The sequence below is a fragment of the Stenella coeruleoalba genome, assembly GCF_951394435.1.
Source record: "Stenella coeruleoalba genome assembly, chromosome: 13".
NCBI classification, from domain to species: Eukaryota; Metazoa; Chordata; class Mammalia; order Artiodactyla; family Delphinidae; genus Stenella; species Stenella coeruleoalba.
Genome location: NC_137159.1, coordinates 50,195,471 through 50,211,884, shown reverse-complemented (window position 1 = coordinate 50,211,884; position 16,414 = coordinate 50,195,471). Strand labels below are relative to the sequence as shown.

General features: G+C 44.4%; 2 protein-coding genes across 19 annotated transcripts in view; one reads left to right on the top strand and one right to left on the bottom strand.

Annotated features, from left to right (window-relative positions):
* GTF2A1L (general transcription factor IIA subunit 1 like) overlaps positions 1-16,414 on the top strand; it is a 959,941-nt gene that overhangs the window by 343,160 nt on the left and 600,367 nt on the right. For 11 of the 12 annotated variants that reach the window (XR_013831084.1, XR_013831085.1, XR_013831086.1 and 8 more), the window contains exons 12-13: positions 5,307-6,078; positions 7,978-8,182. The gene's annotated coding sequence lies outside the window, so the exon portion shown is untranslated. The remainder of the gene's footprint in view (positions 1-5,306; positions 6,079-7,977; positions 8,183-16,414) is intronic. The other variant, XR_013831083.1, reaches the window with a different exon arrangement.
* FSHR (follicle stimulating hormone receptor) overlaps positions 1-16,414 on the bottom strand; it is a 166,056-nt gene that overhangs the window by 45,816 nt on the left and 103,826 nt on the right. For 4 of the 7 annotated variants that reach the window (XM_079941086.1, XM_079941085.1, XM_079941088.1 and 1 more), the window contains 2 exons: positions 11,485-11,559; positions 8,980-9,054 (listed from right to left, as the gene is read on the bottom strand). In XM_079941086.1, coding sequence (XP_079797212.1) covers positions 8,980-9,054; positions 11,485-11,559 — 150 coding nt within the window. The remainder of the gene's footprint in view (positions 1-8,979; positions 9,055-11,484; positions 11,560-16,414) is intronic. The other 3 variants (XM_079941089.1, XM_079941087.1, XM_079941084.1) reach the window with 1 other exon arrangement.

Sequence of the window (16,414 nt, the reverse complement as noted above, 5' to 3'; positions counted from 1 at the left end):
AAAGACAGCATCTTCCCAGATGGACAAGCCAAGGGTTTGGGAGCAGCGGGGGCCATGTGGCTAGAAGATGCCTGTGTTCTTAGCTTACAACCTAAGAGCACACACTGTGAAAGATAAAGCAGATGAGATGAATGAGGGCAGCAAGGAACAAATGGGTCCCTCAACAAGCGTTACAGAGTGAGGCGAGAACCAGGTGCACAAGAGGTCTGGCGTGAGAGATCACAGCCCGTGTTCTCTAAAAGGAGAAATAAATAGCTGAACGCCTTTTTTTGTGCCACGTACTGGGGGTATGGCTGTGAAGACCACCTGGTCCCCATCCTGGAGGAGCACACAATCTGGTAACCAGAGTTGACTGCGTGATGCCCTCCCCTCTCTCCTGCTCACCCCCTGTTGCCCACGGCACTGCCCAACCTCCTCTGGCCCATCTCTGCTTCCAGGGGCTGCCCCATCCCGACAGAGACGGTAGCTGACAGTTCTTGTGTTAGCTCCAATATCTTAATATGTGGCCTCTCCCAGGGATAATTGCAAATCTAAAGGGTCAGAAAGGACCAAAATACCTTTGAAACCTTCCTATATTGAATTGAGGCTGCAGTGGTGGAAGAAGAGACAGCAGTTTATTTTCCACGGAGGTGGGGCTTCCCTTGATGCCCTTCAGATTCTCGCCAGCTAAGCTGTCTCTCCTTCTGCCTGTGCCTGGGGCCAACGCTGCCAGGGATTTGCCCTCCCAGGCCAGCTCCAATGGCTGCTGGGCGTTGTCTGCCTCTTAAGCCTGGTGCCACATCCAGTACCTCTGAGGCCCCACTAAGGCTGGCTGTGCTCATTTTGTAAGGGGCCGAAGTGGCAGGGCTCATGCTGTGAGTCCCCTTTAGCTTAAGAAGGGGACTTCTTTTGAGAGTAATTTACAGCCGGTTGAAGTGTTCGAGGCCTCCGAAGGATCTCAGCATTTAAAGGGTCTCCTTGAATCCTGGGGAAGAGGAGCCTGATCTGGGAAGCAGAGTGGCCTGCAGGAGGCTGGATTTTCCTGTCTTATAGAGGGACTTTCTCCTTCCATATAAGGCCCTTTGCGCTGGATCTGAATATGCTGAACTCAGGACAGGACAGTGACTCTGGGATCCCCAGATTCGTGAAGAACACAATTTAGACACCAAGCGCCTGAGGGCTAGAAGAGATCTAAGAGGATGTACAGTCCCTTCTCCTCTTTCATCAGCCTCTTGAAGCATACTTGATGATTTCCATTTTGTAAGTGAAGAAACCGAGACTTGAAGCGATCAGCCCATCACTGTCTGGGGGGAGGTGGAGGTGATCTTAGCCATGAGGAGGAGGGCAGGGCTGAGTTTCATGCAGCCAATCGGAGGCTTGTTTCTCTCGGAACCCTCTCTAGGCTTGTCTTTACATCTGATTTCTGGTGACGACAGAGGTCTTATTTCAGAATTAACTAGGTGAGGATATACCTACCTCATAAGAGGGATATCCTGTGAAAATATAATCCAGAGACTGCAAGCGGCTGGAGTAGGTGGTCACCTACATGCTATATGAGTGGATCCTGTTGGACTCTCTTTCCCTCTCAGAAGCCCCACACCCGGGAGTCTATCATGATCAATTCTTGGGTTTCACATTGCCTTTTCCAGGCTCCTTTTTAAAAATATGCCACTTCCCTTGAGAAGAAGACCATCAGTCTGAACGTACTGATGTGAATTGATAGATGCAGTAATTGCCTTGCTGATGGAGAAGGCCTGGGCCTCTTGGTGCACAAAGCACTGAACAGGTCAGAGGAGTGAAGAGCAGAGGTTAGCAGCATGAAAATGTCACCGTTGTTACAAGCAGGCCCCAAGACAAGAGGAAGTTCTCGCTCTCCTGGGGCTGACATGCTCAGGCTGAAATCTCATGCTGAACTCCAGTGTTCCACAAGGAAAATCTGGCTCTCTTCTCCTGGAGTTGACAATGGCAGGCAAAGTTGGCTCTGCTAGACAGATTACTGATAAAAGAAGCAATTGTGTAATTTCCATTGTGCCCAGACATCCTTGTAGTCATGACAACATCCTTAGACGTTTACAACGCTGACAGCCAGAGAGGTGGCTAATAATTTCTTCCCAATACTCACAGCCACTGTGTAAGGTGATTTCTGGCCCAGACTGGATTCTTGATGAGTACTGTCTGCAGGGTGATTCTGTGTGGGAGTCACTAGGGGGAAGGGAGGCTTTGGGGGTTACTAGAGGTTAGTGGGCAAAAATCATTGCATTCACTTGGGTCGTCCGACCTAGAGGGAAATCATATGCCGGTGGTACAGTTTCGGAAATGTGTCCCCCGTTGAACCATGCCTTTCTATTCCTCCAGGTGCCACCATTACTGTACTCCTCCATTATGGCAACTGGTCCTTAGCAGGTCTCCCTTGAGTATAGTCTATACCCTGTTACCTGTCAATCTACAGTCCAAATCATTGTCATCCTGGCACTCTGCTGCTTAAGAAGCTCTTTTTCTAAAAACAATCGAAGTATAGTTGATTTACAATGCTGTGTTAGTTTCAGGTGTACAGCAAAGTGATTCACTTATACACATACGTATCTATTCTTTTTCAGATCCTTTTCCCTTATAGGTCATTACAAAATATTGAGTATAGTTCCCTGTGCTGTACAGTAGGTCCTTGTTGGTAAGACTCTCTTATAGCTTATTCTCTGCTCCTAAACTCCTTGCTTAAATTTAGTTTTCCAGTCTCACCAAACCCGATCCATCCTGATATAGTCAGACTCCTTCTCGGTGTGCGCCTTCCTTTTATTGAGCCTCAGCATCTCGTCATCCTCTGCCTCTTCCGTGGCCCTTTTATGTTCTATGCATTTACTTACCTCTTTCTTTCACAGAAAATGCCTTCTTTTCCGTCTTTCTAAATTTTATTCATCCCCCAAGTTGCAGCTAAATTCTCCCTACCTTGAAAGAAACTTTCCTTGACTAGTGCAACCCAAGGCATTGGATCAGTCCTCTTATCTATGTCCAGTGCCACACAGCTTGAAAGATGTATTATATTCAGGGGTTAAAGAATGATAGTCTTTTCTCCCCAGAAGACGGAGCTCCTTGTTTTGGGAGCTGTCCGTAGATGACTCCTTTATCTCTCACAAGGCCATCCCCTCTATCCTTTCTCCACCACCCTTTTTAAACCATCACTCAACTTTCCCTGCTTTATTTTTCTTCATATCACTATCACCACGGACATTATACAACATCATTTGTCTCTCCAATTAGAATGTAAGTTCCATAAGGGCAGAGGCTTCATCTGTCTTGTCATCTTTTGTACACCCAAGAAACATCACAATAAAGCCTGGGATATGGTATGGCCTCAGTAAATGATTGTTGAATGATTGGCTGAATGAATGAGTCCTTACTGACTGTCTACTTCACATCTGAAATGATGGAGGAGAAATGGGAAGGCACCGATCCTTTCTACTGTGCACGTGGCTGCAGTAACTTTGAAAAATGAACCCAAGTATGGCTCTTTCCCCACCACCACAGAGAACCAAATGTTGCTGAACATCAAAAGTATCGGAACAGTCCACAGGGACATTGCACATTCCTGTCCGAAGAGCTCTGTGACCAGGGAGTACAGGCATGGCCAGCTGGCTTCTGTAATTGCTTGTACTTTTACTGCCCTGCTTACTCCTTGGACTGTTGTGAGGTTCAGACGCAATGAAGTGTGATAAAAAGAGTCAAATTGTAAATCAACATAAAAATAGGAAGCATTATCCAACCAGTTGGTTGATGGGGATGGCATGAGGTATTGTGGACCACTAGTGTTGAAAATGAGCAAAAGGAGGGGTTAGGGTTATGCAGGATTATGTCATTTCACTTGTTTGGAGGGGCCTTTCTGGATTTGTCAGGACTTTGGTAAGAAGGATGCCTTTTACTTTTTTTATTTTTATTTTTATTTTTATTTTTTTTGCGGTACGAGGGCCTCTCACTGTTGTGGCCTCTCCCGTTGCGGAGCACAGGCTCCGGACGCGCAGGCTCAGCGGCCATGGCTCACGGCCCAGCCGCTCCACGGCATGTGGGATCTTCCCGGACCAGGGCACGAACCCGCGTCCCCTGCATCGGCAGGCGGACTCTCAACCACTGCGCCACCAGGGAAGCCCCCTTTTACTTTTGAGAAACACAAATGATATATTTTCATGTGTGAATGCTGATCAGTGGGTTCTGTCCAAAAGAAACAAGGCCTTCAAAACCTTAGAAATATTGGAAGGGGAAAGAGATATCACCACCACCAACACATCACCATCATCGTCATCAAATTAATCCTTACAAGACTCTTAGAGATAGGTATTCTTTTTTTTTTTCTTTTTCTTTTCTTTTTTGTTTTGCAGAGAAGAAAACTGAGATACATAGAGGTGGAGTCCCTTACACAGGCTCCCTTAGCTAGTAAATGATAGAGTCAGGAATTTAATAAGAATTGCTAACATTGATTGAGAATTTTTAAAATGTCAGTCATTCTTTTCAGTACTTCATTTACTACAATGCAGAGATGCAGGCAATGTTATTCCTCATTTATAGAAAGGAAAACTGAGACCTAGGGAAGTTATGCCAGTTACCCAAGGTCACACAACTAAGAAGGGTAGGAACCGAGCCCTGAGCCCAGCCAGATGGCCCTGGAGCCTCTGCGCTTCCTTGTTATACTGTGCCGCCTCCTGAATCCCTGCCCTCTGTCCCTTTTGCCATGCAATGTCCAACAAATGGCTTAACTTTTGTAACCAAAGAAGCTACTTTGATCACTCCTACCAAAACAAATGAAAGAGAGGAACGCAGAAAAGAGAGAGAGAGGGACTTGGGAGGGGTGGGGGAAGAAACAGCCAGAAATGCCGAGGTGAGTCCCAATGAAGACTCTCCTGGAATCATCCCTGGCTGGAGAAAGCAGATGGCGTGGCTGCCGTGAACAGCCCCCTAAGAAGCTCTAAGCGTCCCCCACGTGAGAGGAAGAGAGTTGTCAGTTGAGGGTGCGGGCCCACCCAGCTGTGTGAAGGGTTTGCCAAGATGGAATTAAGGTTTATTGAGTAGCAAAGAGCAACATCCAGCTGCCTAAGAATTACGCTGACAGGATGCAAAGGCAAGAGAATATTGTGTAAACCTTATTTACAGATCAATAGATAATCTTTCATACGCAAAAGCTCAGCGCCAGGAAGGCAGAGTGGTAAAGAAAGAAATACTGCTTTGCAAATACAATATTGACTTGAAAAAATCCACCCAGATGAATCCTTTGATGGATATTCTTCTAGTCAAAGTACATTTCTTTATTCATGAGTTTTTTTCTCCCCCCCCAACCCTTTCAGGTTCCTTAATGAAGGATGAAGGGAATAATGAAGAACGCTGATTTCTAGTTGTCTTGAATTCTGTGCCGTCAATGATCAGCATGAAATGGAATCAACGCTGAGAATCTCAGAATAACATTTCTAAGTGCGTGTGTGTGTATGCAGCGCTTAGGGTTCTCAAGTCAAATGACAACACACCCCTACCCCTTGTAATTTCCTGCTCTGCTGGCTGTGATGATAAACATTTAACCTGGCTTAAGGGAATAAACAACTACTCCATCCTACCAGTCCCCTCTGGATTCCTTCATCCATTTTGTGTTTCCTCTTTGCCTTGAAGCAAGTAGTTCATCATTCCCAAGAATATCTGAAATCGTTACCACCCACCTCTACCTGGCTGCTGGATTGCGGAGCTGTTCATGACCGCTGCTCAGACACAAATAAGGATGGAAAAAGAACGAAGCTTAACTGGGCTTTTTTTCCACGAAATCATCTTTTAGATTAGAGGACCAACTCTGAATTTAGGTGATTCCTCTTAGCAGTTTGGAAAACACTTCAAAGGACCACGGTCTGAGAGACCTGAATAGATGTCTTGCTGGTAGTGTCTCTGGAGTGAAAAGTTGCTCTAGTTCCCAGGGTCACCCTGTGCTGCATTCCGGGAGGAGTGTGCAGCTGGGAAAAGTCCACCCTGGGCAATAAGTCCAAAGGCTTAAGATGGACGGCTCTTCAGCCCAACTTCCCGAGGGGGATCAGCATGGCAGTGGATGTGAAAGGACCTCATACTCTGTAGGATTATGTAAGTATATATATTTTTCAGAGCCATCGAGGAGGATCATTTAACAGTGACACAATTCCTCTAAACTGCTTGCAAGTTCTTTTCTTTCTCCAGTTAGAAAGCGTGTTTCAGATACACTCAGAACGATAACCTCCTCTTAGGAACGGATGTGGCTGGAAGTGGTCACCTCCAGCTTTGTCTGGACTTGATGGGGAGCCAGGTGTGCCTGAGGATTACTGAACACCTCAAAATGAGAAAAGGACACAAAGGGGAGGCTGGACTTGACGACAGATGACACAGATTTCCAGAGTCAAAGTCGGAGATTTGTCCCCTCTGTTCTGCCGGAGCTCCCCCTTCAGTCTAGGGCTGTGCCTTCCACGCCCTCATCCTCCCAAGTTCCTCCCCAGCCCTCATCCCCTATTGGGAGGGAAAGAAGAAAAGAAGAAGGGGTGAAGGAAACCACCTGGGTAATAGGTAGTTTTAAGAATTTTATATCTATATAGTTCTTTATGGTTTATACACTAAAAACAACCTGCAAAATGTTTCTACAGGCATAATCTTACTTAGTTTTTACAACCACCCAATTTACAGATAAGGAGGCTTAGTGAAGGTAATGGTTATCAAGCTAATGAATAACAACATCCCATCTGGAATCCAGTCCTTCTGACGTCATATATAGTTTTTTCTTTTTCTTTCTATACTGCTCCATTAAATGTACAGGCATGTCCCAAAGTCCTTTTTTTTTTTTTTTAAACTCATGCTTTCTAGGTGAAAGCTGAAGGTCTTAGGGGCCACCATAACTCTGTATTAAACCCTTATTGGACTTTTTCTGAGGGTGGACTTGTAGACTTTGACTGGTTGGCCAGAGAGAGTATCCTACAAATACTTAGTACATTTATTAATGTTTTTGAGCAGTTTGTAGTTTACAGTATATTTTCCCATGTAAACCTCACTTGAGAGTCCTATAAGCTATGCACCTCTCAGAAATCCAGTGATTGGCCCAAGAGTAAATGGTGGAGTCAGGATGAGGTCCTAGATTTTTTTTTCAATCCTAAGGCCCATGCCTTTTCTGTTACCTCAGATTTCCTCCACTGCTATGTACCTAACCCAGGTTAGATTCTGCAGAGAGTCTAGCAAAGTCCATTTAGAGAGCCACGGCTCCTGAGTCAGTCATGACCCTGACCTCTGAGCATGAATGACTACATAATTTGTGAGGTGCAGTGCAAAATGAAAATGCAGGGCTCCTCGTTCAAAGCTGTTTTAAGTGTTTCAAGATGGCGACAGCAGAGTGTTATACCTGGGGTGAGGCCCTCTGAGCGTGGGTGCCTTTAGAGCATGGAGCCCCGTGAGACTGCCCTGGTTGCGTGCCAGTGAAGCCGGTCCTGCCTCTGACATGAACTCAGGAGTGGAAGACCTTGTTTCTCTCTCAGATCCTTCCTGGGGCTCCTATCAGAGAGCAGAAGTTCCAGGTCGTAGGGACTTTGTTCTGTTAGATCTCTTATTCCCTCAGTCAGCCTCCATTCAGTGAGCTAAACCACAGTGGCCGGGTGTTCCTTATTTTACTTGCTAACTCCAGGTCTCCTGGATCAAAAGTTAGGGACAGAGTCATAATATCACTAGTAGCTAATCTTTATTGAGCATTTACTATGATGTCACAGGAACTATGGGAAACTTTTTACATGCTGTAAACTGGTTGCAAAGATGGCCTCAATTCCCTACCTTCCCTGTATCCACACACCTTGTCTTGTGACTCTGCAGCTTTTTCCATCCAGTAGTGGAGTCTGGTTCTCCACCTCTTGAACCTCAGCTGGTCCCATGAATTGCTTTGGCTAATAAAATTCAGCAGAAGAAATGGTGTGCGAATTCGGGGTTTAGGTCTCAAGAGGCTTGCAAGCTTACTGTCTCTCTTGGAACCCCCAGGACAGCCGTGTGAACAAGCCTGTGTGAGTTGGCTGAAAACGAACACCACTTGGTGGAGAGCTGTTGTCCCAAACCGAGACCACCCAGAGCAGCCAGCACCCACTTCGCCTGCCAGCTAACTTCAGATACATGCGTGAGCTTAGCTGAGGTCAGGCCAACAGAGTCCAGCTCAGCAGAACCATTCCACTGATCAACTCACAGACAGGTAAAAATGATACATCGTTGTTGCTTAAAAACTGTCTTTTGGGGGTAGGTGGTTATGCATTATTATGATGTTAACAGATAACAGATACACATTCATCATGATTTCCATTCTCTTGACAAGGAAACAGGCTTTAAGAGGTTAAATTCTTGCCTGTGATCAGTAGCTAATAAATGGGTCCAGAAAGTTTGACTCCATAGGTCAAATTCTTATCTGTTATTTTGTGGGGCCCCATCACAGCACTCAGGGCTCTGACAAGCCCTCAGCGAATCTGAAAGTTGTTTGAGTGGAAGAAGCAGAGTTTTTGCAGATGGAGGCAGGCCCATGGGATAAAGCTCAAACACCAGGAATCTCTCTGCTGATAAAAACACCATGTCTATTATTAACCAAAACTTTTAATATAAAACACTGTAATCTATCAAAGAAAAAAATGCTTAAATGCAGAACAAGAGAGACGATGTCTTTGAGGTCAAGGTCACAAGCTAAATGCTAGCGGAAATTTTGGCTGTATCTCATTAACACTAAATTATGACTGAGTTCTGCAAGAGGTGCTTGTGACAATCCCATTAATGCAAATGGCATTCCTTATGATGTCTGTTTTTCTAAATGAAAACAAAATGCAATTATGTCAGTGGAATTCACTCATTAAACTAAACTAAAATCCACCAGCAAGTGTCTCCCCACTTCACTTCTGCCCCACATCTTTGATTAAAAGCAATTGTTCCCCAGAGTTGCAAATGGATATTTTGCTAAAATATGAATGCACAATTTGATCATAGAGCAGGCACAGGAGTTCTTACAGATATCGGAGGTTGGGAAGGTTCTGGAAGGCATCAGGGTCGATGTATAGCAGGTTGTTGGCTTTTTCAATTCTACTGTAAAAGAGGAGAGAACATGCACGTGACCTCAACGGTAAGGAATGCTATGGTGTTTTTCACATTATGCAAAGAGTATGTTAATGTCATTCACCCATCCATCCACCTATTCATCCATCCATCGTTTCAATAAAAATTGAGCATACATGCGGTGTCTTTTACTATACTAAACTGCGCAAACAAAATATTAACCCTGTCCCATATAACTCTCATCACTGAAGTCTTCCTGGAACCTATTCATCAGAGACAAAGCGCTGACTGGGTGAGTCATTTTCACTGAGCACAGTTGAGTCTTTAACCATTAAGGATCTCCCAGGGTCTGAGGAGGCTAAGAGGGTAGGGACAAGACTAATGGGGGAAACGAGCTTTTGTCCGGTTGGGAGACAAGAGAGAAGGGCATGGAAAACAACAAAAGAGGGTGGGAAGGAAAAAGGCTGAAGGGCCAAAGGAGATTAGAGAAAAGGAGAGTGAAGGGGCAAAGGAAAACAAAGACTGGGGGAAAACCAGTGGGCATCTCTGTGCAGTCCCAGCAGACAACAGCTGGGAATGTGCCAGTGAGTCCCCTCATGCTCACACTGAGGCTGCTCTCTCACAGCTCATGGGAAGTGATGGCTTCTGCCCCAGGTTGACCTGCACTATGCCCTGATCTGGACACAGTGCAGTTCTGGAGGTGGGCATGTTCACATTTGGATTCCGACAGAGAGAGGCTGCCCTTTCCCCATCTCGCTAGATCAATGTATATTTGCAGAGATGCTCTGTGTTAATTACTTCCTCCCTGTTTCATTAGCTTAATGTTGCAGTAACCTGTAGCTACCCAGTTCCAAGTAGCAGGTAATTAATCATTTTAAGTACGGTCAGTGCTACATGGGGGTGAGAACCTCTCCATTCAGCAAAGAGATGAAAGAGCCATCCCATTAGCTCCACTGCCCGTTGAAGAGCATAGAGGGACGCCTGCTTGACCTTGCCCGGAGGGCCAGCTGCCCTTTGGTTCATTTCTCTGATATTCTCTGTGGGTTCTGAGACCCTGGTCAGATCTCTTTTCCCAACTAGGGTAAGGAAAGGCCAAGCAGAGTGAGAAGGAAGGAAGGAGCACGAGGGCAATGCGGGGAGGGAGGGAGGGCGTCAGTTGCAGAGGCTTAATGACAACGAGGAAGAATGAGAGCGGGATGCGGAGTGAGTAGGAGAAAAGGGAAGGAGGTCTGCCAAGATGGACGGACTGTCATTCCTAAACAAATTCATATGGATGGATGTATGCATACATGAATTAGCATGTGTGTGTGGGTATGTATATATGCTCGACAAGCGCTAAAAAATGTTCAAAAAGATACGAAGGAGTCAGGAGATTTATGTTCAAGTCCGTATCCTGCTGTGGATTTGGCTGGGTGACCAGACAAGCCTCACAACTTCTCTCTGTCTTTCTTTCCTCACCTGTAAAATTAGGGAAGTGGGTCACTGGCTTTCCTAACTGTGATCCATGAGAATTTCGTGAGATATTAATCAATGCTTCACAGAGAAACCTTTCCAATGACATTAGCTGAGAAACTCTTAATACGATATCCTTCTTGGAGATTCCAAGTGTATATTCGCATATTACAGGCTCTGAGTTTTCCTATAGTAAGTGAATCTGTCCAACTTAACCTTATTTGACCATAGACTTTTTTCCTTTTTCGGAGCACTGAATAATTTTCCAAGTGTTTAATGATACACAGAATATACTTTGGAAAATTTTGCATCAGATTGTCTGTGAAGTCTCTTCTGGCTTTGATAACCTATGGTAATTAGAGACTGGTATGAAACAGAGGTGGATCTGTGTGAGTATTGGCATGTATGTAAAACTAGAATGTCAACAAGAGGAAGTAAATTTGGTTGGAGTAGTAAAGAGGCCAAGGATTGTGATGATCTTACCGTATGCCGGTTGATGTGTTAGATCTATTTAACATTTATCATCTCATTTATTCATCACAGTGATCCTGTGAGGCATGCAATTTTATTATTCTCACTTACAGATAAGAAAACTAAGTCTTAGCATGATTTTGTATCTTGGCCAAGGTTTCATGGTGGGTCTATGGAGTCAAACTAAGACTGCCCATCTTCAGCTACATCATGGGGGATTTATTCTGGGCTTTGACTGTGGAATAAATTTGAATGAGAGGATGAGGTAGACGCACTTGCAGTCACAGAGCTAGATTCTTGAGTCTACTATGCAAGAAATTCTGGGAGGGAAGAAGCAGGATCAGACCAAGCTCTGGAATGGGACCTGGATGGATCACCAGGCAGAGACACATGACAGTGCCTTTTGGACTGACTTTGACATCTTAAAATGAAATTCTAGGGGTCTGAGGGCAGAGCAGAGCCAGGGCCTCCCAGGAATATAAGTGAACTTTAAAGCTATGGCCGAGAACAGCCATGAGCAAACAGGTTCTTGCTTACATTTCATGTAGTTTGGGCAGATTGGAGAACACATTTGCCTCTATCACTTCCAAGACATCATTCTGCGAGATCTCTCTGCAAAGAAAGAAATAGAATTCAAGTCAGTTCAGTTACACTCCAGAAGTGGATTTAGAGCTCAGCATAGAGCCTTGTGCCTACAATGATTCATGAGACACACAAAACTTTGTTCCTTCTCCCAAAAAAGGCAGCTGTAATGATGAGGCAAAGCTAACAAATGGGATGTTAATACTTGCAGAACAATGAGAGAATAAACCCAAGGCAGTGATTCAGGTCAGAGGTTATTCAGTCTACAAATGTAGCACCTGAGGCCCAGAGAGGGAAAGGGACTTGGTTAAAGATATTTAGGGAATATGGGGGATGGGAACAAACTTTACATTCCCTAGACCAGGGGTCAGCAAACGTCTTCTACAGGACCAGGCAGTAATTTTTTTTTTTTTCTTTTTTAGCTTTGTGGATCATTTGGTCTCTGTTGCAACCACTCAGTTGATATTGTCATGTAAAAGTGGTCAGAGATATCATGTAAATCAATGAGCATGCCTCTGTTCCAGTCAAACTTTATTCATAAAAACAGGGGGCAGGCTGGATTTTGTGTCATGGGCTGTAGTAGTTCAGTGACCCTGCCCTAGACCATGGAGGCAAGTTCTTCATTCTGCTAATCTGGCTTTGGGAGATGAGAACCTCAATTCAGTCTCTTTTAAAGAAACATCCATGCCATTTTACCTAAGCGGCGTTTGTTATTCCAGGACCTTTGGCATTAATGTTGTCTTGGCCTAAAATCCCCAGAAAAGATCCTTCAGCTCCCAGCTTATTTCCTCCTGGAGTAATTTGAGGGGAGTGGAGGATGAAGTCCCCTCTGCAGAAGCCCAGAGCTTATGAGGAGAGAAGGGTAGCTTAATGAGTTAATGTTTATAAAGTGGCTCAAAGGTGAAACACGGTATTATTAGACCTCCTGAGGAAGACTCTCATGCAGTTTTAAGAGAGTCTCAGAAAATCTCATAGGCAGCGTGCACTCAAACTGGCTGAGGTGAAGCGCTGTCTGCTGGCCTGGGATTTAGCTGAGAAGCTATAGAAAGGCTCTTGATCAAGGGAAAAGCCTGGAGGGCAGGGAGAGGGCCTGTTGAGGGAGGGGAAGTATGGTTGTGAGCGCAGTCAGCTCAGGGAGGGGAACTGGTAACATCCGGGGCTTGTCAGCTCAGAGGTTGGCAGGGTCGTTTCTCACACTCCCCCGTGAGTGCAGAGACATTTTGTGAGAGAAAAGCACCTCTTATTCTATGGTAGCTTCCTTCGTGATTCATTTGGTAAAGTGAATTGGTCTTCACAATTTTCATAGTTGAACATAGATGAGGGTGGTGTGTACATGTGTGTATTTAATAGGACATGTTGGCCATTGGGCATTTATTTTGCTCCTCTGTCCTTCAAGTGGAAAGAGTACTGGGAGGTGCAGAAATGAGAAGGAGTAGGAAAGGAGTGGTAGACCTGGAAAAATGAGACATTTATTTGAACACTTAAAGGAGTCAAGTGAAAGAGTTGCACAGGTAGAAAATAAGCATGGAGGAGAGCACTAGATGACAGAGAGGGTTTAAATGCAGATAGGCCCATATTGTCCAAAAGCTATTTCCAGGTTCACTTACAGGTCCTGGTAGGTTTGGTCACCCCCTTGCGGTAATATCTCAGCCTAATACTGCCTAAAAGGTGGACATTTTGACTTAACTGAATTCATGTACCAAGCATTCCATTATATGGATTTTTTTTTTCCAAAGAGAACTAAAAATTATTAAAACAAACTAGCCAAGAAACACTTCTAAATTAATTATTTCAGAAGGCAGTTCATATTTTCTGGCCTCAACTTCAAGGACAGGAGAGGGTATTGGGGTTGGGTGGAGGCTGAGGGAACCTTTGGCTAGAGGAGGCTTGGGGGGAGGTGAACAGCATGCAGTAGTGGAAAAACACCTCACTGGAAAATTCAGGGATCTTGCTCCCGTTCAACCCAGTTCTGCTTCTAGTTATTTCTACGCTCGTTGACTAGGTATCTACTATTTACCAGCCACTCTACATACATTGTCTCCGATCCCTTTAGCATGCCTGTGAAGTCAGTGTTTTAATCTCCATGTTAATAAACAGCCCCATCTGTATGCAGAACCAGCTGTGGCTGACTGCCGGGCTGGAACAGTTTCTTCTACATGCCCTGCCTCCCAGGGCCACGCTGGGCCTAATATTTCCACTCCTATATATTTACTCAAAAGAAATAAAAACTCATGCCCTCCCAAAGAGTTGTACAGAGATGTTCGTAGCAACTTTATTTGTAATAGCCCCAAACTGGGAACAACCCAATGGATGAACTGTGGAATATCCGTACAGTGGGATATTACTTATCCATAAAGTGGAACAAACAGCTGAACCAACATAGTTGAATCTTTAAAAAATTATGCTGAGTGAAAGAATGCAGACAGGAAAGAAAGCATACTGTCTGATTCCATTTATCTGAGGGTCTAGAAGAAGAAAAACTAATATGCAATGATAGAAATCAGAGTAATTGTCACGTGGGGCCTGGGATGGAGGTTGCTGGCAGGGAAGAGGCAGGGAGCTCTCTGGGATGATGGAAATGTTCTATATCAAGATTGGGGAGGTCTGAACATGAGTTTGTCTAACTTATTGAACTTTTCGTTTTTTTTGAGTTATTTTTGGCTGCGTTGGGTCTTTGTTGCTGTGTACCGGCTTTCTCTAGTTGCGGCCAGCTTGGCTACTCTTCATTGCGGTGCGTGGGCTTCTCGTCGCGGAGCACAGGCTCAAGGTGCGTGGGCTCAGTAGTTGTGACGCACGGGCTTAGTTGCTCCGCGGCATGTGGGATCTTCCCGGAACAGGGCTCGAACCCGTGTCCCCTGCATTGGCAGGCGGATTCTTAACCACTGTGCCACCAGGGAAGTCCTAACTTATTGAACTTTAAGTTTAAAATGAATGCATATATTTTATTGTATATGAAACATACCTTAATACAGTTATTTAAACAGTGTCTTTCATTCAAAGGAAGGAGAGTAAATTCCATTTTGTTTGTGTTTTGAGGACTCTGAATTAAGAGAATTAATGGAAGAATGTTGGTTATATTGTCTGGCCAGAAGGTGGTGTTCAACTCCTAGCTCTATCCTGGAGCTTCTCGATAGGGTTCCTTCCCTCCTGGCTGTTCTCCCCGCAACCTCCCATTCCCTCTCCACAATCTGTAAAGTGCATAGCTGAACTAGGTCAGAGGATCAGAGTTTCTCAACTCTGGATGCACATTAGCATCTTCTGGTGGACCTTTAAAAACTTCCGAAACCTGAGTTCACATCGGAGAGTTGGATTTATTTAGTCTGGGGTGAAACTCTGGTGTTATTTTATTTTATTTTATTTTTCCCTTTAATTCTCCAAGCAATGGTGATTCTAATGTGCATGGTCTCTGGTGGTCTCTGTGGTCAAAACTATTTTCATAATCATGCTAAAATATAATTTTTTCACTCATTCTATGAGCATACAGTGGAGCCCAGGGGCTAGTTGATGTGTGGATGCAGAAGTAGATACGAGAATCCATCTGTCTTCTATTAAACAAGATGTTAAAATGTTTTGAAAATATGTAAAAAACTATGGTACTCTTCTCCCTAATATTTTTTTGAACATGGTTATTTTGCATAACAACTTATTTATGCTATTATGTAGAGATTTATTATTGTTTTAAAATGGACTAGCAAAATATTTCCCAGTTTGAATTTCTAGAATGGTAAGTGTCAGTAGCTATAAGCTACATAAGCAAAATCTGTTTGGTGTCTTTAATAACTTTTAAGATGTAAAGAGATCCTGAGCCCAGAAAGTTTGGGAACTGTCCAATGTAGGCATTGAACGCTGTTCTTTTTGGGTGAGGGAGCCTGATTCTGTGGAAAGCTTATTTCCAGAGATGAGGCTCTCATCTCAGACGATGCTTCTCAGTTGTTCATGCATATATGAATCACCTGGGGATCGTGTTGAAATGCAGATTCTCAATGGGAAGATCTCGAGTGGGGTCTGAGGTTCTGCCTTTTTAATGCCTCAGGGTGATAGGGATGGTGCTAGTCTTGAGACCACACTTTGGATTGCAAGGTTCTTTAGAAGAATGGTAGTAACACCCTAACAGGCCTTTCTCCCCAACACACACCCAGTGGTGGGTATGAAAAGCATGATAGAGGAGGAGTGGAGTGAAGTACTTGATTTTGAAAACCCTTTATCCCCTCTGGAAACCCTTCCCTTACTCTCTTATTGAAGTTTTTCTGTCCTCTAGATTCTCACAAGACTTCTTTCATTTCTCAGTTAAAGCAGTTACCATGTTGTTTTGTCATTGCTGTTTTTTGTGGGGGTTCTCATTGTCTAATTACCTAACCTGACTTTGAGTTCCTGGGTGGTATCTTATCCATCTATCTTTCTATCTCTAGCATCTAGTGGTACGTTGGCGTGTGATAGGTACTCAATAAATGCTTAGTGGGTGGATGTGTAGATGAAGAAAAAGTCGTCTTCAGGTTCAGAAACAGCATCTGAAAAGCTGCAAAGGAGATGAAGTTTGTCTTCTGTAGTCTTCCACCCCCCTTTCTGTAGCCAACGTGCCCAAGTATGGTATGTGATGGCCAAACCTAGCTTGTCTGTGAGTTAGATTTTTGTCCCAGGGATTTTTCTACATTGAATACACAGCATGCAAGGGACACATACCTGGATTTGGTCTATGTATGGATGTCTAATAGAGTCTGGATGCTTTTAGCTCTACCCCTATGGGTCATAGCATTTCCAGCTCCTCTCTGGCTCACAGATGAGGTCCTTGAATTTACAAAACACCCATAGAGGAGAGAATGGGAGAGATGACTGGTGTGCCTGTAGGAGTTCTTAAAGCATTTGATTGGGTGTTAGATCTCTTCTG